The sequence below is a fragment of the Cervus canadensis genome, chromosome 8 (genome assembly GCF_019320065.1).
Source record: "Cervus canadensis isolate Bull #8, Minnesota chromosome 8, ASM1932006v1, whole genome shotgun sequence".
Classification (NCBI taxonomy): domain Eukaryota; kingdom Metazoa; phylum Chordata; class Mammalia; order Artiodactyla; family Cervidae; genus Cervus; species Cervus canadensis.
The window spans coordinates 64,324,714-64,349,431 of NC_057393.1; the positions used below are offsets into that span (position 1 = coordinate 64,324,714).

Below are 24,718 nucleotides of genomic sequence, written 5' to 3' on the forward strand. Positions count from 1 at the left end.
TTTGCTCTGCATATAAGTTAAATAAGAAGGGTGACAATATACAGTCTTGACTTATTCCTTTCCCAATTTGGAACCAGTCCATTGTTCCACGTCTGGTTCTAACTATTGCTTCTTGTAGTAGTGTAGTGTTAATCACTCAGTCGTGTCTAACTCTGCCACCCCATGGACTAGTCTGCCAGTCTCCTCTGTCCAGTCCATGGAATTCTCCAGGAATACAGGAGTGGGTTGCCATTTCCGTCTCCAGTGGATCTTCCCCACTGGGGGATCGATACCAGGTCTCCTGCATTGCAGGCCGATTCTTCACCGTCTGAGCTACAGGGAAGCCCATACAGGTTTTTCAGGAGGCAGGTAAGGTGGTCTGGTGTTCCCATCTCTTAAGAATTTTCCACAATCTGTTGTGATCCCCAAATTTAAACCACATGAGATTGCCAAATGCTGATGTTACGCTGCTTTTTACTGGAAAAAAAGCAAAAAGAAAGCAATGCTAGGTTCAACCTAATATGAACGTTTACATTGTTGCATAAACTGAGCTGGGACATTGAGGGAAAGGTAGGAATGAGGTTTTCAGAGTAAGGGGAGGAGGGCCGGGGCTGAGAGAATTTGTGGGAGATTCCGGTGCTAGGAGATTCACCGCCTCAATGCTGGCTGTCCCCAGCTTGGCCACGCCCCCATTTCTCAACGGCCGTAAAGTGCGGCGTCGTGGCCCCGCCTCTTCCGGCGCCTCTTGTGACGCTAGAGCCTCGGGTTTTTTGCGCGGGAAAAGGTAGGAGCTCTTGAGCTCTACTTAGTGTAGCTGGGGTCAGCTGTTTTCGCTGAGGCCGCTGTCCCCTTCGCACCGCTGCCTGCCATGGGGCTTCTAGAACTATGCGAAGAACTATTCGGCACCGTCGACCTTTACCAAGTTTTGGGCGTGCGGCGCGAGGCCTCAGACAGCGAGGTCCGACGCGGCTATCACAAGGTGTCCCTGCAGGTGCACCCGGATCGGGTGGGCGAGGGCGACAAGGAGGACGCCACTCGCCGCTTCCAGGTGCGCTCGCTAGACTCTATCCACCGGCCGCCCGGGCTTCGCTCCGTCTTATGACCGCCCGACCTCTCCCGGGGTGGAGTGAGCAGAACCCGGCCTGGCGTTTTCTTATCTTTTATTTCTCGCGGCGCGGTTTCAGTGAGAGGCGGAGGGGTGATTTTAGTGTACTCTTTCTCGCAGATCCTTGGGAAGGTCTACTCCGTTCTGAGTGACAAAGAACAGAGAACATTATACGATGAACAGGGAACAGTGGACGAGGATTCTGATGTGCTCAGCCAAGACCGGGACTGGGAGGCCTATTGGAGATTACTCTTTAAAAAGGTAAAGAACTCTGGAGATTTTCTTGTGACCGTTCCCATTTCTCATTCAACAAACCTTTATTGAATGCCTCTAAGGCCTTGCGTTTTGTGTTGTTAAGAATGAGGATTTTTTATTTGGTCTCTATAAATATTAATGAACGCACACACAACACAGACATTCCTTAGGAGAGACTCACTTTGAAGAAGGGCAAATTTATCTAACCGTTCTGTTGAACCATGTGTATATGTGTGTTATAACACATGCACATACATACATAGATAACACTTAATGAAATGGGCCTTTAACTATCTGTTGGTGTAGAGTGTAGTGGTAGGGGGACATTACATTTTTTTATAATATGTGCTTTATTTTACAAAGCCAGGTGCAAGCCCTGAGTATTTTTCTGGGTCTCTTCCCACCTTTGGAAACTCACTTAAATTTTCCTGGTTTGTAGCTTAGCAGTTCTAAAGATTGGACTAGGGAGAACTCTAGAAAATCTTTAGCATAGAAAATTTGCTTCCTTGCAACAATTTCAACTCAAGCAGCTGTTGTATTTGGGGAGAAATATTTTGACACCTGAGTTAACTTTTTTCTTGTATTCCTACTATTTAAAATAAACTTTTCAAAGTTACAGCATGTGTCTCTCTCTCATTTGTTCAGATATCTCTGGAAGACATTCAGGCTTTTGAGAAGACATACAAAGGTTCTGAAGAAGAGCTGACTGATATTAAACAGGCCTATCTGGACTTCAAGGGTGACATGGATCAGATTATGGAGTCTGTGCTGTGTGTGCAATACACAGAGGAACCCAGGATAAGGCACATTATTCAACAAGCCATTGATGCTGGAGAGGTCCCATCCTATAATGCCTTTGTCAAAGAATCGAAGCAGAAGATGAATGCAAGGAAAAGGAGGGTAAGGTTTTGAATGCCATTTACTATTTGTATCTTGACTACTTCCCAAAGGAATTTGAGGATATTTATAACAATGAAAATATATATAAGACTGCTGAAATAAAGATAAGGCTTAACTTCTTTTCTAGTTGCCATCTAACTAAATGAGCATAATGAGCTCATTAAGAGAAACTTTTTTTCTCTACTCTGTTGTGCTCAAAAGGATTTTACTGCATGGATTAGATAATCAGTATCATTTGAAAGTAGCACTGAAATATTCTTCATATGGGCCAATTCTTTTAACCTTGCTGAGGCATTCTAAGGCAATAAAGTAACAGAATCCAGATACCTAGGCTCCACAGTGATTCTCACTTGGTTAAGGGGTGAGGAGGTGACAGAGACTGTAGGACTATGTCTTATTAATTCAAATTTCTGTATTCTTGCCCAGTTTGATGGCAACCCACTCCAGTACTCTTGCCTGGAAAATCCCATGGAGGAGCCTGGTAGGCTACAGTCCATGAGGTCGCAGAGAGTTGGAGACAACTGAATGACTTCACTTACTTCGATTCTTGAGTCCGACCCAGAATATAATTTAAAAAAAACAAAAAGGGGAGATGGGGTGAAAAAAACAACTAAAAACCAGTTTATTTTGATAATGGTGTATTTCTAAGCACCCTTTGAGGTACACTTTTGTAGAGTATTAAGGATTGTGGTTTGTGTCCTTTTCACCCATATTAAACTGTGAAGTTGGTGAGGGTAAGGATGATGGCAAGGGAAAGGAACTTAAGGACATCTGGGGTTCAGGAGGGAGCAGATTCAAGGTAACAAATCTCTGTGCCTCTGGTCTTTAGGGGAAGACCGGACTGGTATTAAAGTCACTCTTGCCTCAACCTGGCTTTCATAATGGGAAATCTAGGGAGAGCAGACAGTGTAAGACTGTAGCTCTTTGGCAGGTACTTTATTTGTATGGCTGATTTGGAGGTGGAGTTAGGTCTGTGGCTTTTATGTAAAAAGATGCAGGAGAAACCTGACACGTGTGTTGAGAGAAGTGGAATGTGTATCAAATCACCACTTTGGCTTATAGGCTACATCTGTCTAGATTTCAAGCTGACAGTTTAAGTTGGCAACTTTTTTTAGGTGAAACTGAGCACGGCTGTGTTCAGTAACAGCCTATTAGCTTGAGAAACTTGCCTAGAGTTGGCGGGTGGGGTGGGGAATGGAATAGTTTTGACAGAGAATTCTGCAAACTTAGAGAAAAAACAGTACTAAAAGAAATAAATTGATTTCAAGGACTGGAAGTAGGCAGGGGAAACTCTTTATTGGAGTAACAAGGTCCTAACATATCATCATTCTCAGTATTAATAGTATTCCTTGCTATTTAGAATTCTCTGGGGATTGGGACCTCTCATAGTCTTAGTTGTTGCCCTGGAGAATGAATTTACTAACCTTTCCCAAGGTATTCTTGTAGTAGTTTGGAATCAGTGCCCTAGTAAAATTTGGCAAGAGGAGGTGGCTTTGAAATCTGGTAAAGAAACGTTAAAACGGAATTTGTTAGTTTATTCTAACTACTCGGGAAATTTTAAACCAGGGTTGCGCTCTTGGCTACCACAAGTCACATGTAGTAAATTTGGTTTCCAGAGGAGGAATCTGAGGTGCCTGTGTCCTGGCAACATTTTGCGGGCGTCCTTGGTTAAGTGACGTTTCTTAGCTCTTCTATCATTTTGTTTTCCTTTCTGTCCCCCTATGGTTTATGGAACCAAATGACCTGCTTACCCCTAGCAAATACAAATGAGGAACACTCACAAATGCTTATTGGAATCAGAGGATCTACTGCTTGATTTTATCCTTTTAATTTATATAATCCTCAAATTGAAATGGCCTTAACAGATTTGCTTTGGGAAAAGAGGCTGTATTTTTAGTATTTGCTAGGTTGGCATTGTATCTCACATGAGTTTCTGTTTCAGGCTCAGGAAGAGGCTAAAGAAGCAGAAATGAGCAGGAAGGAGTTGGGGCTTGATGAAGGAGTGGATAACTTGAAAGCAGCCATTCAGGTAAACCGTCAGGTTGTCTGTGAAGCTTACCACCATTTCTTTCACGTTCTGCTTCTTACTGCTAATATTTCTTTGGAGTGTATATAGTATGATAGGCATTTTGTTTTCATCTTTTAAGACATTCAGGTACCATACAGTCATCCTTTTAAAATGTACAATTCAGTGGTATAATTCAGTGGTTTTTTAGTATATTGATCAGGTTTTACAATCATCAGCACCATCTAATTCCAGAACATCATCATCACTCTAAACACAAACCCCTTATCCACTAGCAGTCACTCCCCATTCTCCCTTTCCACCAGCCCCTGGCAACTGCTAAATACTTTATTTCTGTGGACAGTCTTGAGTTTTGAAAGCTTGTGTTTTAACTTCTTAAACAGAGCAGACAAAAGGATCGGCAAAAGGAAATGGACAATTTTCTGGCTCAGATGGAAGCAAAGTACTGCAAACCTTCCAAACGAGGAGGGAAAAAAACGACTCTCAAGAAAGAAAAGAAATAATGGAATATTCTCTTCAAAAGTCCATAGGTGTTAACTGATGCCTTTGTAGGCAAGGTACAGTCAAAATTTGAAGACAAAAGTCAACTCAACTCTTGAGAAAAGTTGTCTTTCAAGCCTAAATTATTTGGATCAACTGTTTAAACCAAGTAGACTCTCTCGGCCTGGTCTTAGCATATCGTAGAAATACGCTGACATTCTGTAAGGTCCTCCTATGGAGTTTGGTGGTGATCACTGAGGGAGCGGGAGGGTGAATGCTTCCTTGAGAGCACTTTTCCGTGTGTCTTCTGTATAAGGAAGTGTATCTGGAATGCAGATCTGTCCCTACCACTTTTAGCAATTGTTATTTTGCCATATAGGAGTGAGCTTCAGGGTATTCAGTGGTGTGTGTTTTTTAGGACATGTACTCTACCTAGCCTTCAACACTTGCTGGACATCTATTTCCCAAATACTTGCCAGTTTGCTTTCAGTCTTAATGTTCTTGCATAGGCCCTCTCTTATTTTTTTTCCTACTCAACCAAGTTTGGCACTCTTTGCTTGAGGTATATAGGAGAAACAGGTGTTCAGATTACTTCAAGCACTTTTGTAAGGATTGTACAAGATTAAATAATCAAGTGAAAGATGACTGATAAGTTCCCGGAGACTTTTTAAGTGATCCCAATATGGTCATTTAAAAGATGATTTATTAAATATATGAATGGTGCTTAGGATAAAAAAGAGAGAAGAAAAGTACTTCTAGCCAGCATTGTAGCAGATAGCCTGGTTTAAGTTGCATAAAGAGATGCTGTAATCCTCTCTGTAACTGCTGAATATCCTTAGAGTCAGGTTACTGAGCTTGTCAGAACTTGTTTCCTCATCTATAAAAGGGTGAGGGAGCTAGGCTAAATGACTTGTTAACTCTGACCTTGAAAGCAAGCGGTTTTGATCCAGTGGTTTGTTATCATGTACTTATGGTATTGATTTGTGAGAACAGTACAGAGATTTTCATTAATATTTAGTAGAATTGGTATGAGTTCATTAGAATATATGAAAATTTTTTAGAGACTGTTCAACTTAAAATCTCTGATTTGTAAGCTAATATATTCAATATCATATGCATAAAACAAGCCTTCTGTTACTGAGATTCATGTACATAATTTATCTGAGGTAAGCATAAGACACGTTTTCAGTTTGTGATTACAAATAGGTTAAAAAATACTCTTTTAATTGTATTAAAAATACAGTTTAATGCAGGTTGTTTGCTGTATCTGTCTTCATGTGATAGTATTAGAACACTTTGAAATAATAAAATTATCCCGTTATGATCATTTGAATTTATCAACTCTGAAGATTAATAGAAGATCTAAAACCAGTATGATCATCAGAATAATTCAGTGAAATTTAAATAAGTTTAAGCCATAGTTAAAACCATTGATGCCTTCATGAGTGCACTCGGGAAAGGTCCATGTGAAAATCAGAAGAATGTCAAAGTTCTCTCCCTTTGCTCTTAGCATATGTTTATACTAGACAGAACTGCAGGGTTTCGGGAATTTTAAGAAGTTGTGTCTTGCTGGCTCACTAATAGAAAGATTCTATAAATTTTTAAATCGCTTTTCTAATAGTCCTGCAGGAGAAAAATCTGGCAAGGCAGGTGTGATATTTGGGCTTGGGGGTGGGAAATGACCACTAAAGTACTTTGAGAAGAAAACCAAGTATAACCTGATGTCAGGCAGCTGTTGTAAGGCTTAATTGTCCTACCTGGGGGGAAAAAAAATCCATTATTTATTACATGTATTACTTTATACCAGTGCTCAACATTTATGTCTTTAGTTATTCATCCCTGCCATATATATCTGCCTATGGATTTGGACATCTAAGAGAAAACTTTAGAAATCACATCTGTTTGATGTGATTTTTTCAGAACTGTCTCCTAAAAATGACTTAAAAGTGAGTACACCTCTCCAGAAATTAACACAAGCAGAAGTATTCCAAAGCCAGTAATAATGTTTTCAATCAATTTGCTACCTTTTGTGTACATGTAGTCTGATAGAATGGAGAAGGAAATGGCAACCCACGCCAGTACTCTTGCCTGGAGAATCCCAGGGATGGCGGAGCCTGGTGGGCTGCCCTCTATGGGGTTGCAGAGTCGGACACGACTGAAGCGACTTAGCAACAGCAGCAGCAGTCTGATAGAATGCGGTAGTAATTGAACTGATCCTTGTTAACAGACAACATGAGCAGTGATTTGGAGGAAATTATTCATTTGTTACATCTTTGGCTACAAACTTGACTGTCCAGTGAAATGATTAACTTATGCTGAACAGAAGACAGTAATTGGAGATAGAAACAGTACCCATATAATCTTTGGCTGATACTGTTTTCAGTCTGTTGTATCAAAATAATTCACAAAGATGGTTTCAGGTTGTCTCTTGTATACAAGGTCTGCATCATGAGATGATTGAACATTGATTTGTTCAATGAAATGAAATCTTCCCATGTGTTCCTTGCAGCCCGAAGCAAGTTCTCATTCATGCTATTGTCCCTGCCTGGTTCTAGAGGTTGGTCCACTTCTGTTTTGAGATTTTGTAGATCCATGTAACTGAGGACCTGAGAGACAAAGATGACATCATAGAGTAACATGAATAGACATTCTAGATTTGATCGTCTTGAGCTCCTATGTACAGACATTTTTTGCTCCAATTATTAGTTAGACTTTAAATTTGGAGACTGTGGCTAAGTAGTAAAGTTTATATTTACTAAAGCAATAAAAATCATGTTTGCATATTTTATCATGTAAAAACAAACAAAGTCTATATAAGATGTGATACAGTAACCTAACTTTAGAAAATAGTCACTAATTAAAAAGGAGTAAAATGTGTTTGACTTACCTAAATATTATACTAGTTATCCTTGACCATCAGCATGGCCAGATGTAATAACTGTAGCTCAGAGGCAGTAGTGCCTCCCTGAGGACTGATCCAAGAACAGAATCTGCTGACAGCATTCAAAGACTACCAAATATTGCTACTAGGAACCTGAACTAAGAGAATTCACTTGAACTACAGAGATGATTTCAGGCAGATTACTTTCTAACATACTTGCTGATTAATCTGATTATTAACAGGAAACATTTCAACTGCCTGGTAATTCTAAATTTCACCTATAACATAAGGAAAAAATGACCCTGATGGTGAGAAGACCATTATAGGAAGAATTAAGACATTCTTAAATTTTCTCCTATCACTCCTGTGAAAATAGAAACTATAGAATATAACTTAGAAGACAAAAAAGTTAATGGGATAGAATCAGACTCCTCATGTCTTGGCACTGTGAATTTTTCTTCTTACCTTGGCCTAGCAGTTTAATGGATTAGAGCAGTTTAATCCATGGCAATATAGGTTTTTGCCTACATAATAAAATCCATGCAGTGTTTGAATGTTATGAAAATGATTTATTTGGCTTAATTTGTTTATATATATTTTTTAAAGTATTGTTTACTCTGCCAGAGTAGCAAGAGGTTAATTTATATATGAGAAAACAGATCTGGAACTTTTTGGCTTTGAGCAGTTAAGGGTTCTCTTATTTTTCTTTTTATTACTATATCCCGTATTCCAAAATGAATTTGAGATGATTTACAAAGATGTAGGAAAGCAAAATATAAAATCTGGAGGAAGGAAAAATAATAAGCATGGGGAAAAAAGCAAGATCTTAACAAGACTGTAGTAAAATAAGAGCCATGACCCCACCTGTCCCTGCAGATCCCCTACCAGGTCGGGCCTGGTGAGGATACTCAGCAGCACACGAACGACGATACTGCGTATCTGGCTGAAAAAGAGAAGATGAGTCACTGCTTACAGTGTGACTTCTTCCAGAGGATAATGTGTTAGCTGTTTTACAAGGGAAAGCCCTGAAGTCGGACAGCAATGTAATTGGCATCATCTGTCAGTCTGAGGGACAGTTAGCTGAATACACTTTTAACATGCCAAGTTAAAAATCCCAAGCCAGCAGCCCACAGAGTGACTGTTAACTTGTAAAACTTGCAAGTTCTGCAACTTTATTGATATGTCTTTAAGAAAATCTGAGCATTTAGAAATAATCCATATGGTTTCATATTTCTAAGTACTCATAATTGGCTCTTAAGGGAATTTGAATCCGATTTCCATTGCCTGCTGACGGTTTTGTTTTTTTTCCCATTTATTTTTATTCGTTGGAGGCTACTTTGCAATATTGTAGTGGTTTTTGCCATACATTGACATGAATCAGCCATAGATTTACATGTGTTCCCCATCCCGATCCCCCCTCCCCTGCTGACTGTTTAAAACAACAGAAGAACCTTTTCAGCAACATCGATGACCTCCATGCTTAAAATGTGACTCTCAATATGGAACTCAACATTTCAAAATTGCTTTAAGGGATTTAAAGACTTTAAGATACAACTAAAATATCCACATGCAGATACTAAAAAAAGAGCTATCAATGCCATTTTGCTGGTACTTCTGGAATAAAAAACATCCCCAGTTTCTTGTCAGCATTGGAATAAGAGATTTGAGGGTTTTTTTCCCTCTCCTGATGAAGCCCCATGTTTTCTATCAGTGGTCAGCAAACCTCTTTTTTTTTATAGAGGACCAGATAGTAAACATTTCAGGTTTTGTGGAACATACTGTCACTGCAACTGCCCTGTTCTGCTGTTAAGAGTAGGAAAGCAGCCACAGAAAGTACAAAACTGAATGAATGTGGTGGCTCTCCTCTAAGAAAACTTTGTTTACCAAAACAGGCAGTTAAGCTGAACAGCTCATGAACTAGGATAGAGGCATGAAAAGATTCTTCCCTAGAGCCTGCAGTGGGAACCTAGCTCTGCTGATACCTTGATTTTGGACTTAACAGACGCTGGAACTGAGAATAAATTTATATTGTTTTAGGCCACCCAGTTTGTGGTAATTTGTTATGGCAGCCCAAGGAAACTAGTACAAACTAGTCCCACTCATTTATTCTCACCACTCTTCTACTGGAGGAAAGATCATATGGTGCTTTAGGCTGATACAGTTTAAGGGTTATGAGTTGAGATAAGTGGGTTGCAAACACCACTGTCTTGAAAACTGGTTTAGGATGTGGGTGCCTGGTTCTTGGGCCATAAGTGTCACTCTCTGGGCTTTCCAAGCCCTCTTGTACAAAGCAACCAAATGCTGTGGGGCTGAGCTCCTGGCTTATAGTTTGGGGCATGGTCAGTGCATGACCTCTAGTCTCCCAGTCAGGTTGTTTCTGATGTTTAAAAGTAAAAAGGCTAGTAAATGTACATTTAGTGGTGACAGTGTTAGCATTTCACACACCAGTTAACAAAAACTCTGAAAATCTTAACTTGCCCATCCACTAGTCCACAACATAATCTGTTACCACTTTTTGTTTAATTCCCTCAGAGCAATGTTAAAAGAATGAAGTTCATGCTAATCTGATATGCACTGGGGTTTAACATTTTTTTGCTTATTCTCAGAAATATCTAAATTTTAAATTGCTTAGAATCTGCTATTTATATATAAGGCATTTTACCTTATTTTTACAAGTTAAAATAATGAGTGGCAGAGACCAGTTAGAGTTTCAGCAAATGTACTTAAAACGTAAAACACTATTTTTATTAGAACCTCAGCTTTTACTCTTAAAAGAGTTGATTAAGCCACCATATAAAGCCTTAAGCCTGCCAAATTAGTTTTTTCCCCTTTCCTCAGCTATCATACAATAGAGGAAATACGTCACTCTACCAAAAATGACTGAGTTGTATTGGGCCTGGAGAAAAAGTCAGGTAACAGGAGCCTCTCCTGGGGCTGCTGATGGTTAGGCTCATCCACCACTGCACTTCGAGCTCGACTGGAATCGCTGTGGGTTTTCTGCAGAAGGGATAAGAATTACAGAAACAGTTAATTTATAGTGGAGCTGTGCACGTCCAATATCAGCCCTAACAGGTATGATAATTGCAGGCCATTGTCAAATCAGAATTCAGTTTGTACTTTTGACAGAATATACAGATCAAGACCAGAGCATAGATCCTGCAGAATTACTGACCATGAGGTTTTATAAACATTGGAAAGGCAATAGGAAGGAGACATACCGTTTGCCTTTGTGGCCCCACCGTGCTCAAGTGTTCTGCTTCAGCTGTGCCAATAGGTGGCAGCAGATTATTTCGACTCAGCAGCAGTGGTGAGGGAGAGGAGAGCGAGTCGGCCGCCACAGGGCTGCAGATCCCACCAGCAAAAACCAAGATATGAAAGCATAAAATTATAACAATATAAACAAATTGGTTAGAATAAATACATTGAACAGATGAGTTTAATGTCATGCACAGAAAGCTTTAAGCTGCCTACACTGTTAAGAGATCTCAAAGGATTTTGGAGAATGAAAATTTTGGGCTTTCTTCATAGTATTTTCCTATTTTTTGTTGAAACTTCATCCTGAGTGCACAGCACAAGTTGACCCTTTCTCCCACAAAGAACTGGAATAAAACAATTTTCCCTATCTTGTGTTGTTTTTTCCTGACAAAATCATAGATTTCTAATTTTGCATCTGATGAAACTCACAGTTCTGGGCCTTCTGGTTGTCCTTTTCACTAAAAATTATAATTCCTAGGTAAGGATCCTAAACTTTTATTTCCTTCCAAAGGATTTGGAGCAGTTACAGTATTACTCATGCCCAAGACAGTAATTAAAGCTAAATGATACTTTTCATATCCCAGAAAAAAACAAAGCAACTTATTTTTCCACTTCGATAAAAGCACTGTCAGAGGGATGAAAGATTAATTTTACATCAAAACCACTTATACCCAAGTGAATGTATGGCTCTATTGGTATAGATAATATACCAATAAAGTCAAAATTAAGAAATGTTGGGAGAGAAGTATAGTGACATATGCTTCATTCAGAGGCTGAATTCAAAACGCTGAATTCAGTTATGGTGTTATTAATTCCTACCCTTGATCATAGTCTTAGAAATCAACCCTCTTAAGATGTTTTTTAAATTAACAACTAATGGAAGGATTTTGTTTTAAAAACTTGACTTGGAGTCTTTTGCACAATGAGGTGGGCAAAGGGAAGAGGACATGTTTACTGTTATTTCCTAAGATGTGCCAAGGGACATTGTTTCCTGGTGTACAGGCAGCTACTTATCTGAGATTTATGAAGTTTTCATTGTCAGTGAAATAAGTAAATCCTATTGGTACGGAAAACTATTAAAGGAGAACTAATTATTATTTGGGGGAAGAATTTTACTGAGCATGTTCCCACTAAGGAAAATGTTTTAATAAAATATATATGTCTTCTATTCCTTTGATAAGTTCAGTATTCTAGCCAACATTTTATTTGTGGAAATATGTTTAGCTAAATCAGAAGGAAGATAAATATAATCAGAAGATAAGTATATCTATATTCAAATATAACTCCATTTTTTTCTTATCAGATTTAAACCAGTATACAACTCATCATAAGAATATGTAGTGATTACTGCCTAGGCATATATTTCAGTCTTATCTTTAAATTCATTCTATATGTAAAATTCTTCATTAGTTTTACCACAGATTCCAGAAATTCTGCTTTTGAAACCTACACTCGGGATCCTCTGCGTATTTCGTCCATAAGTCTTGGTGTTCCAGCGCGTGAATGGCTTGTGCTGATGGGATGAAGGGTACGTGGTGGGGGGTTGCGTCTCCTGGCGGACTGCACTGTATATGACAGAAATGATGTACTAAGCTTCAGGGCTCGATTTGGCCAATTTCGAGTTGAAAAGATGGTACTGGACCCAGGTCTCATAAGTAGCTTGTCATCAAGATCTCTAGTGGCCAAATATCAGAAACCCACAGTGAGATCAAGACTGCTCTGTACAAGAAGACAGAACTCAAAGGGTAAAAAGCCTTAAACTTTCAAGTACATTCAAGGGAGAGAAAGGCAAAAAGAGAAAACAGTCCATAAATAACCTAGTTTTAGATGTCATATAGTTTATTTCAGGAATGAGAATGTGTACCTGAAAGAAGGACATCATTTCAGTCTTACACATGATTTACTAGAATGGAGACTTGGGAAAGCAAGTACTTTATTCACCTGCCATCAGAGTCACTTCTTCAGTTACTGGTAAAGGCTAACCTGTAGTGTAGCTACTCCAAAGTGCTTCCCAGAAGTTTACCTCAGGGAATGTGCTTCCTACCATGTTGGAGGCATTCTTTTTGCTGAAGGCGTGTCATCAGAAAAACTTAGTTGAAAGGCCAGTATTGCTGCTTAGTGGTGTGGCACTAGTGTGGCCCCCACTGCAGAGATTAAAATGCGGAGCCGGTTGAAGCCCACAGGGGTAGGGTTCCTTAGAACGCTGGGAGCAGGCAAAGGGTTCAGAGCTTTGTACAGCCCAGGTCAGTACATCCCCATCTGTGTAAACAACTGAGATACAATACTCTTCTGTAAGTACTCTGGTAAATAAAATACCATATTCAACAGTTCAGTAGCTTAAACTCTGCCCCACAGATTCAGGTGCTTCGTTTTTGTGTTTTAAGCAGATGAGAGACCGTTTGATGCTATTATAAGGCACATAAGAGTATTTACGCTGTGATATGGAGGGGAAGTGGAAGAATAACACTGCCATAGGCTTTTGGCTTTCATCATGTTCTTCAAGCTTTCAGGCCACTTTGGTATCATCTAGCGCAAAATATGCCTCAGAGTTTGGAGAACTTTGAAGGAAAAATGCCCATCACAGAATAGGGCTAAACCTTGAGCATTACTCGTAAGAGATCTTTCTGGTCTTGCCTCCCTAACCACTCACTTAAGCCCTTTGTTTACACAGCCTATCTGCTTTCTAATTATAGGAGTTTAGGCCTTTGCTGCTCTTCATTCATCTTTATTTTTCCTCTGGACTACTCATTCAGATGTGAATTTATCACCTCCACACTTCTAGATCAGTCTCCAAATCTGACCTCTTCTATATGGCCCATCATTGTAAACTCAACAGACCCTACACTTATCTCCCCTGTCCCCAAACTGTCTTCCCTTGAGCTTGAAATCTGAGTTCACCTTTATTCCTCTGTTTTTATAGAATCATTTCTTTTATGATAACTCCTAAACTATTTTATTACTTTTTTAATCTTGGCTACATCTTGAGAACAGACCCACAGCTGCCTGAATTCCTGCATTAGACTCCTTCTTTACCTTCAGTTCCTCCTTTAATCCAATCTATGTTCTACTGCTGTGAAATCTTTCAGATTCCTGATTTAAATTGATATTCTCCCCAGCTGAACTCATACACTGCTGGGTGGGAATGTAAAATGGTATAATTCTTTTGAAAAAAATTTTATGAAAGTTTATTATAAAATTAAATATATACTTATCCTTTCACTTCTGTATATTGATAAATGAGACCATATGTCCACAAAAAAGACCAGTATAAGAATATGTATAGTGCCTTTTATATATAACAGCCTCAACCTAAAGAATAGCCCAAGTGTTCATTAACAGAAGAATGGATAAATAAATTGTGGTATATTATTAAAACAGAATACTAGTTGGCAGTAAAAGAGAATCACATGCAACATTAATGGATCTCAGAAACATGACATTCAAAACCCCCCATTGTCTGGTTCCAAAGTTCTTTAATTTCAGTCTCTTCTTTCCCGCTAATCACACCAGTGGTCTTTGATCAGAACATTGAAGTTCTAACCTATTGCCTCCTATTCTACTAGAGCAAAAAATGATCTGCCTTCTCTTCTAAATATTTGTATTTTCCTGTCTCCAAACCTTTCCCCACATCATTTCTCATATCTAGAACAGCCTTTCTAACTCCTCTGCTTATCCAAACTTACATCTTTCAAGGACACATTTAAAACCTGCACTTACCCACCAAAATGCTTCCCTTCTTTGGGACTGCCATAGTGTTCACTCACTTGAAGTACATACACTTGGTACTCAGTCACAGGAATGCCCTATATGGTTAGGTCTCTTTTTAGTTGTGTGTCTTCTCACCAGTTATTTTATCAGCTCCTTGAAGGTGGAGACCATATTCCTTATATGTTTTTACTCCCCACATGTCTCTGGTTGCTTGGTAGGTACTCAATACATGCATGTTGATTGACTTGACTTTGCTTTCCTTTTATTTTTTAGTGATCTACTTAAACTCTATAGTCTTAAAATTTTATACTTCTTACAGGAGCTTGTCCATTAGAGAGAGATTTCTTGGCTGTAGAGGCATCCCATGAACCAAGAGACCATTCACATTTGGCTGATGACCACTTGCTGCTTGACAGAGACTCATCTACATATCAAAAGAAGATGTTTCTCATTGGTTGGTGAAGATACCAGCTTAATTTCCCAACTTTGCCAAAAGTTAGTATTTCCAAATTAGATCACTTATATATTTTTTCTCCTATGCCTTAACTTTTGTAGTATCCTGGCCAGTATCCCAGCTGGGGCCCCAAGTCCACTGTTAAGATAACAAGATCAGAATCATCCTCTTCATTTCTGAATGGGGAAGCCTGATCAACTTAGATGAAAGCAATTAATAGCCAGTCTCATAGGGGAGAGAGGACCTTTATTATTATTTACATTACATTAGAAAAAACATGGAACAAAAATGGGAAGAATAAGGGTAAACTCTAGTATATAATCTCTTTTACCATTACATAATCCTGTGCTCTGCTAATGCTTTCTATACCTGGAGCAGTCAGCTCTCAATAATAAGATCAAATCTGAAGACTTTATTAGAAGGAGTTAATCTTATTTGTTTTAATGTTAGCAGGATTTAGTCTTACATGGACTGCCACTGCCTCCTTAGTGTCCTGTTTATTTTCTCTCTTAGGCAGTCAGTTCAGGGCCCTTTCTGGTTAGCTCCTCCTCTCCCAAGTAGGCATTTTCCTCCTACTTTCTCTCTAGAATATTTGGATTATTGCTTCTCCTTCCTTTGGTCATTAACAACTAGAAATGTGTATGTTAACTTTTCAGGGCTTAGGCTACTTAAACCATAAGCATACCAGTTTGACATCTAGAAGTATTTTATTACATGTCACAGGAATATTAGATTACCTGGGTCATCCTCCAGTGTGATAAGATATGGGCCTTGCTGAATTTATTTTTCAATTGAAGTATAATTGATGTACAGTATTATATAAGTTACAGGTGTGTATACTATAGTTATGTACAAGCTGAATTTACTTTTAAATAACCCTTTTAAAAATATAGCTGCACAATACCTGGCCAGCATACCAACAAAGCAAACACTAGATCAGGCTCATCAACCTGTAAGAAATGGCCATCTTTACATGCCTAAGACTTTTGAAGCCATTTTCTCCTTCTTTTGGTTTGCCTTTTACACCTGGGTAATGATTGCTAAACATCCAAAAGCAAAAAAGTCAACAGATTCAAATATAAAAAATAAAAACCAAGTAGGTCAAGATAACAGAAAAAAGAGAGAAGAAGTCAAAAAGAAATTCAAAAGATAGAATGTTAAGGCCATAGAAAATCTGACATTGGCCCCTCATTTCATTTTATATTTCATTCTTCCCAAAGCTGCCTGGAGCTGACCCTATAGTTAGTTGAATCTCGATTGCACAGCTTATAGATACCTTTTCAAAAGAGCTGAAAATTACTTATCAACTCTAACTTGCTGTTTTTTCAAAATGAAACTTTTGCAAAGAATCGCTGGATTACTGTAACACGTAAGTTTACTGGAAAAAAAAATCATAGTGAGCAGACTTCTCTATAAGAATAGGCCTAGGCTCTCCTGTACATTCCCCTGTGGGACTTACCGGATTTGAGGTGATAGACAGCACCTTAGACTGTGGCACTCGAGGTAAGACCAAAGGTTGTAGTTCACTCAGCACACAGGGGCTTTGTGAAGCTGGTCTGGTGATTGCAACATTACTCTCATCATCTGAGCAAAGGAATAGAATCTATTATCCATGGATATCTTCAGACCCACAGCAACAGTACTGTGAAAAAAAATCTCCCCTGAGAATTCATAATCTCAAGCTAGGCTTCACTAATCTTTGTAGCCCAGTTTCATACCACCTGCATGGTTCCAAAAAACCCTTTAAACCATGAATATATTTTAAAGTGGTTTCTCAGGCTGGTGATGCCTGTTGGTTCCTGGCAGAATAAGCAAAGATTACTAGAGCAAAGCTGTCTAATAGGACATTTGGAGATTGAAGGAAATGTTCTGCAAATGTTCTCCAGGATAGTGGCCTCCAGCCACATGTGGCTATAGAGGATTTAAAATTTGGCTAGTGTGGGGCCTAGTAAAACTTACCAGCTATTGCAGAATAAAAGAAACCATAAACAAAATGAAAAGACAACCTGCAGAATGAGAGTAAGTGTTCGAAAATGACATGACTTAATTTCCTAAATATACAAACAGCTCATATAGCTCAACAAAAAACAATCCTATCCCAAAATTGGCAGAAGACCTAAGTAGATATTTCTTCAAAGAAGACATACAGATGGCCAATGGGCACAAGAACAGATGCTCAACACTGCTAATTATTAGAGAAAATGCAAATCAAAACAATGAGGTACCAGCTCACATGAGTCAGAATAGCCATCATTAAAAAGTATACAAATAACACATGCTAAAGAAAGTTCAGAAAAAAGGGAACCCTCCTACACTGCTGGTGGGAATATAAGCTCGTGTAGCCACTGTAGAAAACAGTATGGAGGTTCCTTAGAAAACTAAAGAGTTACCATATGATTCAGCAATCCCATTCCTGGGCATGTACCTGGACAAAACTATAATTCAAAAAGATGCATGCACCCCAGTGTCCACAGCACCAGTATTCACAAGAGCCAATACATGGAAACAGCCGAAATGTCTACTGACAGATGAACGGATAAAGATTGCGTGTGTGTGTGTGTGTGTGTGTGTGTGTGTGATTGCGTGTGTGTGTGTGTGTGTGATTGCGTGTGTGTGTGTGTGTGTGTGTGTGTGTAATACTACTCAGCCATAAAAAGAATGGAGTAATGCCATTTGCAACAACATGGATGCAATGAGAGATTATTATACTAAGTGAAATAAGTCAAAGAAAGGCAAATACCATATGATAGTATTTGTAGAATCTAAAATATGACACAAACCTATTTGTGAAACAAAAAATTATGGACATAGAGAACAGACTGGTTTCTAAGGGGGAGGAGGATGAAGGAAGAATGGAGTGGTAGATTGGGGTTAGCACATGTAGGCTTTTATATATCAAATGGATTAAAAAAAAAAACAAGGTCCTACTGTATAGCACAGAACCATATTCAGTAGCCTATAGTAAACCATAATGGAAAAGAATATTAAGATATGTAAATATGGATGACTGAATCACTGCTGTACAACAGTAATTAACACAACTGTCAATCAACTATACTTCAATTAAAAAAATTTAGCTAGTGTGATTGAGAACAGAATTTTAAAATTACCTAATTGTAATTAATTAAAAATTTAAATAGCCACATGACTAGTGAAACTTCATACCCATTACCACTGCCAGTTTTTGTGGCAGCGGTAATTATATATTGTTTTGGGAAGATATATACTGAGTATATAGCAGTGTCACATCTATATCCACTTGCATACGTATTGTTTATGGCTGCTTTCAAGGGCAGAGTTAAGTAGTTGCAACAGATTGGATGGCTGGCAAAGGCTAAAATATTTACTGCCTAGTTCTTTATACACAAACTTTGCTGACCCCTATTTTAGGACATTTCAGTCAACCCACCAAACCAGTCAGAGATCCTCCAGCTCCGTTTTAAAAGTACTGTCTTCTTTTTTTCAAACTTTTAAGTTTCACAATAACCTAAATTTATGGATACACAGAAAAATAAGTGGTGTTTAGCATAGTCGAAATGTTGTGCATGAAGTATTAGTTACTTGGGCTGCCATTAAATGCCAGAGATTGGGTGGCTTAAACAACAGAAATTAATTTTCTCACAGTTCTGGAGCCTCCAAGTCCATGATCAGGGTGCTGTTGGGGTTGGTGTATAGTGTGACCTCTCTTCCTGCTCCTAGGAGCAGCTGCCTTTTCGCTTTGTCTTTGTTTGCATGACCTTTTCTCTTTGCATGCTTAGAAAGAAGAGCTCTAATGTTTCTTCCTTTTCTTAAGGATACCAACCCTATAGGATTAGGATCTCACCATTCCAACCTCATTTAACCTTAATTATCTCCCTAAAGGCCATATCGCCAAACATAACCACATTGGGTGTTAGGGCTTTTGGATTTTAAGGGGAACCCAATTCAGTCCATAACACATGGAAAAAAACCATTTGTTTATCCATCAGTTGATGGGTGTTTAGGTTGCTTCCACTTTTTCAACTCTTATGAATAATGCTGCTATCAGCATTCATGCAAGGCTTTTGTGTGGCTATATTTCACTTCTCTAGGTTATATACTTTTGAGTAGCATTGCTGGGTCATATGGTAATTTAACTTTCTGAGGAACTGGCAAACTGGTTCCACAATGACTATACCACTCTGCAATCCCACCATTAATTTATAAGCATTCCAATTTCACATCCTCATCAATACCTGTTACTGGCCTTTTTTAATCTTTAATACAGTTGCACTAGTGGGTATGAAGTGGTGTCTCATTGTGGTTTTGGTTTTTTATTCCCCTAATAAATAATGATTTTGAACATCTTTTCATGGTCTTATTGGCTATTTGTATATCTTCTTTGGAGAAACTGCTCTTTGAGTTATTTGCCAATTAATTGGATTGTTCTTTCTTTTGTTTTTGGGTTGTAGTTCTTTATGTATTGTGGATACTAGATTCTTATTAGGTGTATGGTTTACATATATTTCCTCCCATTTTGTAGGCTGTCTTTTCACTTTCTTGATAATGTCCCTTGATACACCCTAAAGTATTTTATTTTGATGAAGTCCAATTTATCTGGTTTTTCTTTGGTTGTATGTGGTCTTGGTGTCAGATGACATCTAAGAATCAACTGCCAAATCCAAGCTCAAGAAGATTTACTCCAGTGTTTTCTCCTTTTATGTAGCTCTTAAGTATGTTCCTTTGCTTCATTTTGAGTTGATATTTTGTATATGATGTGAAGTAACGGTCTAACTTCATTCTTTTCCAGTTGTCACAGCACCATTTCCTTTTTTTTCCCCATCTAAATTTTTTTTTGATTGACAGGGTTGATTTACAATATTCAGTAAGTTTCAGGTGTACAACATAATGGTTTACAATTTTAAAAGGTTATACTCCATTTATAGTTATAATAAAATATTGGCTATGTTCCCTGCCAGCATCATTTCTTAAAGAGACTCTTCTTCCCCAATAGGCTTGGCTCCCTTGTTGAAAATCAATTGACCATAGATGTGTGGGTTTATTTATGGACTTTTTATTCTATTCCATGGATCAGTATATGTTCTTATGCCAGTACTACACTGTTTTGATCACTGTAGCTTTGTATTATCTTTTAAAATCAAGAAGTGTGAATCCTCCAAATTTGTTCTTTTTCCAATATTGTTTTGGATATTCAGGATACCTTGCATTTCTATATGAATTATCTCTGCCAAAAAAGGCAGCTGGAATTTTGCTAAGGTTGCACTCAGCCTGTAGATATATTTAGGGAGATTGCCATCTTATAACAATATTAAGTCTTCCGATACATAAGCAGAACCTGTCTTTCCATTTCTTTGTGTGTGTGTGCCCAGTCACTCAGTCAAGTCCAGCTCTTTGCAACCCCATGGACTGTAGGCTGTCAAGCTCCTCTGTCCATGGAATTTTCTACACAGGAATACTGGAGTGGGTTGCCATTTCCTACTCCAGGGGATCTTCCCGACCCAGGAATCAAACATGCATCTCTTGCGTCTCCTGCATTGACAGGCAGATTCTTTACCACTGCATCGCCTGGGAAGCCCCTTCCATTTCTTTCAGTTCAGTTCAGTTCAGTTCTTTATATTCCAACTCTCAACTCCATACACGACTACTGGAAAAACCACAGCTTTGACTAGATGGACCTTTGTTGGCAAAGTAATGTCTCTGCTTTTTAGTATGCTGTTGAGGTTGGTCATAGCTTTTCTTCCAAGGATCAAGCATCTTTTAATTTCATGGCTGTAGTCACCATCTGCAGTGATTTTGGAGCCCAAGAAAATAAAGTCTCTCACTGTTTCCATTGTTTCCTTATCTATTTGCCATGAAGTGATGGGACCAGATACCATGATCTTATTAGTTTTCTGAATGTTGAGTTTCAAGCCAGCTTTTTCACTCTCTTCTTTCACTTTCATCAAGAGGCTCTTTAGTTCTTCTCTTTCTGTCGTAAGGGTGGTGTCATCTGCATCAGTTTTGTTCAGTGCAGTCGCTCAGTCGTGTCCAACTCTTTGCAACCCCATGAACTGCAGCATGCCAGGCCTTCCTGTCCATCACCAACTCCCGGAGTCCACCCAAAACCATGTCTATCGAGTCGGTGATGCCATCCAACCATCTCATCCTCTGTCGTCCCCTTCTCCTCCTGCCTTCAATCTTTCCCAGCATCAGGGTCTTTTCAAATGAGTCAGCTCTTTGCATCAGGTGGCCAAAGTATTGGAGTTTCAGCTTCAACATCAGTCCTACCAATGAACACCCAGGACTGATCTCCTTCATCTGCATATCTGAGTTTACTGACATTTCTCCTGGCAATCCTGATTCCAGCTTGTGCTTCATCTAGCCCAGCATTTCACATGATGTACTCTGCATATAAGTTAAATAAGCAGGGTGACATATTGGCACCCAAGGGTAACAGCCTTGATGCACTCCTTTCCCAATTTGGAATCAGTCCATTGTTCCATGTCCGGTTACTGTTGCTTCTTGACCTGCGTAAGATTTCTCAGGAGGCAGGTCAGGTGGTCTGGTATTCCCATATTTCCACAGTATGTTGTGATCCACACAGCCAAAGTCTTTGGCATGGTGAATAAAGCAGAAGTAGATGTTTTTCTGGAACTCTCTTGCTTTTTCGATGATCCAGCTGATTTTGGCTATTTGATCTCTGGTTCCCCTGCCTTTTCTAAACTCAGCTTGAACATCTGGAAGTTCACAGTTCACAAACTATTGAAACCTGGCTTGGAGAATTTTGAGCATTACTTTGCTAGCATGTGAGATGAGTGCAATTGTGTCGTAGTTTTAGCATTCTTTGGCATTGCCTTTCTTTGGGATTGGAATGAAAACTGACCTTTTCCAATCCTGTGGCCACTGCTGAGTTTTCCAGATTTGCTGGCATATTGAGTGCAGCACTTTCACAGCATCATCTTTTAGGATTTGAAATAGCTCAGCTGGAATTCCATCACCTCCACTGGCTTTGTTTGTAGTGATGCTTCCTAAGGCCTACTCACTTTGCATTCCAGGATGTCCTGCTCTAGGTGAGTGATCACACCATTGTGGTTATCTGGGTTGTGAAGATCTTTTTTGTATAGTTCTTCTGTGTGTTCTTGGCAACTCTTCTTAATATCTTCTGCTTCTGTTAGGTCCATACCATTTCTGTCATTTATTATGCCCATCTTTTCATGAAATGTTCCTTTGGTATCTCTAATTTTCTTGAAGGGATCTCTAGTCTTTCCCATTCTATTGTTTTCCTCTATTTCTTTGCATTGATCACTGAGGAAGGCTTTCTTTAGGCCTTATCTATTTTCTTTCAATGTTTTGTAGTAGTCTGTGTAGAAGTCCTATACTTCCTTGGTTTAGTTTATTCCTAAGTATTTTATTCTTTTTGATACTAGTATAAATGAATTGTTTCCTTAATTTCATTTTTGATTGTTCATTGATAGAAGCTGGAAGAATTTTGAGAAGCATGATAGAGAAGTCACAAATTACCTTGAACAGACTTAGGAGAAATTTGGATTTGGAAGGTGCTGTAGGGGAAGGCTCAGAAGGAAATGAGGAACATATTAGAAACTGGAAGAAGGGAGAACATTAGAAACTGGAAGAAAGGAGATGCTTGTTATTTTGTGACAGAAAGTTTAGTGAAATGGTCTCTTATGGTCATGTGGAAAGCTGAACTTTCAAAGTGATGATTTTGGTTATATAGCTATGGAGATTTCCTAGCAAAGTGTTAAAGGTGAAGCCTGATTTTTTTCTTGCTGCTTATAATAAGACGCGAGATGAGAGAAATTGAGGGGAAAACTATTAAACATAAAGAAAACAGGACTTAATGATTTTGAGAATTCTCAATCTCTTTAGATGGCAAAAGATTCCAATTAAAGGAAGGCTATCAGACCCCCAAAATTCTACTGGCAGGATGCAACCTAATAAAATTACTTAGCTACAAACATGATACCTTTCATATTAATAGGATGACTCAGAGGGTGAAATCAAGAGCTCAGAGGGGAGAGCAGAGAGCTAAGAGGATTATTTCCAGGGCTTGACACTTGATGAAGGAATCCCGAATATTTTCACAGGTGGATTTCAGAATTGCTAGGGACCCCTTCCCCACCCCAGCCTTTAACTGGAGTGTCTATAACGGTTATCCTTTTCCTGGCCCACTATTATATGTTGGGTTTGTTGGGATCAAATATCAATAATTTGTCTCTAGGAACAGAATGGCTGGATTAAATAGTTAAATGTTTATGTACCTCTGTATTTAGTTTCATAGGGCTATAGAATAGAAATGAATTGTACCGCAGTAACTTAACTTGCCCTGTATTACATCCAGGAACTTCATTCTTACCTGATTCAAAAAGCTTTGGAGCTGAGGCTCCATCATTCCAAGAATGATTCTCTTGGAAACCTTTAAAGAGAGTTGAATGTACTTTGCATGTGGGAGCATATGACTCACTGGGGGTCAGTAGGAGGAATGTAGTGGACAAATTCCAGTGTGCCCCCACCAGTCCATGATTCTCATCTCTTGGTGTTCACACCTTTGTGTAATCCCCTCCCTTGGAGTGTGGGCAGGACCTGTGACTTGCTGCAAACCAACAGATGATGGTAAAGGTGATGGGATGTCACCCCTCGATTATGTTACATAATCTTCTGTCTTGCTAGGAGATGAGCTCTCAGTCTTTCTTACTGAGAAAGCCTTGGAGAAGTAAGCCACCATGACTACTGCAGCTACAAGAAACTGGATGCTTCCCAAAACATGAGCCTCAACAAGAGAACCAGCTCTGACCAACACCCTGATTGCAGCCTTGTGAGATCTTAAGTAAAGGACTAGCTGGCTGTTACTGGACTTCTGACTCACAGATCTGTGATACAATAAATGTGTATTGGTTGAAGCTGCTAAGTTTGTGTTAATGTTTTGTGCAACATAGAAAACCAATACAGACAATTGTTAAGACATTAAATATACATTTAACCATATACTCTGACAGTTCCACTCCTAGAAATCCACCCAAAAGAAAAGGAAATATATGTCAAAATATATACCTTGTACCCTAGTGTTCATAAAAGCACTAATAGACCAAAAATGAAAATAGTCCAAACATCCATCAACAGATAAATGGTCAAACAAGTTGTGGAACAGTGGAATACTACTTAGCAATAAAAGGAATAAATTATTGCCACATGGATGACTCTCAGAAAGATTTATACTGGGAGAAAGAAGATGATAAAAAAAAGAGTCAATACAATGTGATTCCATTTAAGCAGGTAAGTTGTCACTTAAGGATAGTGGGTTGGGCAAGGGTAGGAGGGAGGGATTACAAGGTCATGAACTTTTGTGGGTAATGGATATGTGCACTGTATTGACTATCATAGTTACATGGCTGTATATACATAAATCAACTTATTAAATTATATACTTTAAGTTTTACTGGTTTATTGTATATCAGTTCTTCAATAAAGTGGTTTTTAAAATGTATTTGTGACTTGCACATGTTTTTTTCCTCACAAATTACACTCAAAAAGAAAGCTCAATCTCTAGTCATCATGGACTAGGCCTCATTACTCATCCAGTCATTCCCAAATATTGTCCAACTATCTGTTAGTTTCTATAAGAAATACAAACATGATTCTTTTGTACTATTAAGCATATAATCTAATAGACTGGTTAGGGTTTGGAAGTCTTAATTATTT

At 38.7% G+C, this 24,718-nt stretch overlaps 2 protein-coding genes across 5 annotated transcripts in view; one reads left to right on the top strand and one right to left on the bottom strand.

Annotated features, from left to right (window-relative positions):
* The first annotated feature begins 364 nt into the window (after positions 1-364).
* DNAJC9 (DnaJ heat shock protein family (Hsp40) member C9) lies at positions 365-23,919 on the top strand. 2 transcript variants are annotated; one of them, XM_043476616.1, is made up of 5 exons: positions 365-1,027; positions 1,205-1,345; positions 1,985-2,239; positions 4,182-4,268; positions 23,690-23,919. In XM_043476616.1, exons 1-5 carry the CDS (start codon positions 848-850, stop codon positions 23,744-23,746), a joined length of 720 nt encoding a protein of 239 aa, XP_043332551.1. In that variant the 5' UTR covers positions 365-847; the 3' UTR covers positions 23,747-23,919. The 2 variants fall into 2 exon arrangements, with proteins under 2 accessions (XP_043332551.1, XP_043332550.1); XM_043476615.1 differs by lacking the exon at positions 23,690-23,919 and adding an exon at positions 4,649-6,078 and having other exon boundaries at positions 371-1,027.
* Positions 5,210-24,718, bottom strand: part of FAM149B1 (family with sequence similarity 149 member B1) — a 56,414-nt gene continuing 36,905 nt past the window's right edge. Inside the window, exons 8-14 of one of the 3 annotated variants that reach the window (XM_043476608.1) lie at positions 16,503-16,627; positions 14,907-15,013; positions 12,332-12,556; positions 10,845-10,968; positions 10,498-10,623; positions 8,491-8,569; positions 5,210-7,351 (exon numbers count right to left, since the gene is read on the bottom strand). In XM_043476608.1, coding sequence (XP_043332543.1) covers positions 7,278-7,351; positions 8,491-8,569; positions 10,498-10,623; positions 10,845-10,968; positions 12,332-12,556; positions 14,907-15,013; positions 16,503-16,627 — 860 coding nt within the window. In that variant the 3' untranslated portion in view covers positions 5,210-7,277. The remainder of the gene's footprint in view (positions 7,352-8,490; positions 8,570-10,497; positions 10,624-10,844; positions 10,969-12,331; positions 12,557-14,906; positions 15,014-16,502; positions 16,628-24,718) is intronic. The other 2 variants (XM_043476607.1, XM_043476609.1) reach the window with 2 other exon arrangements.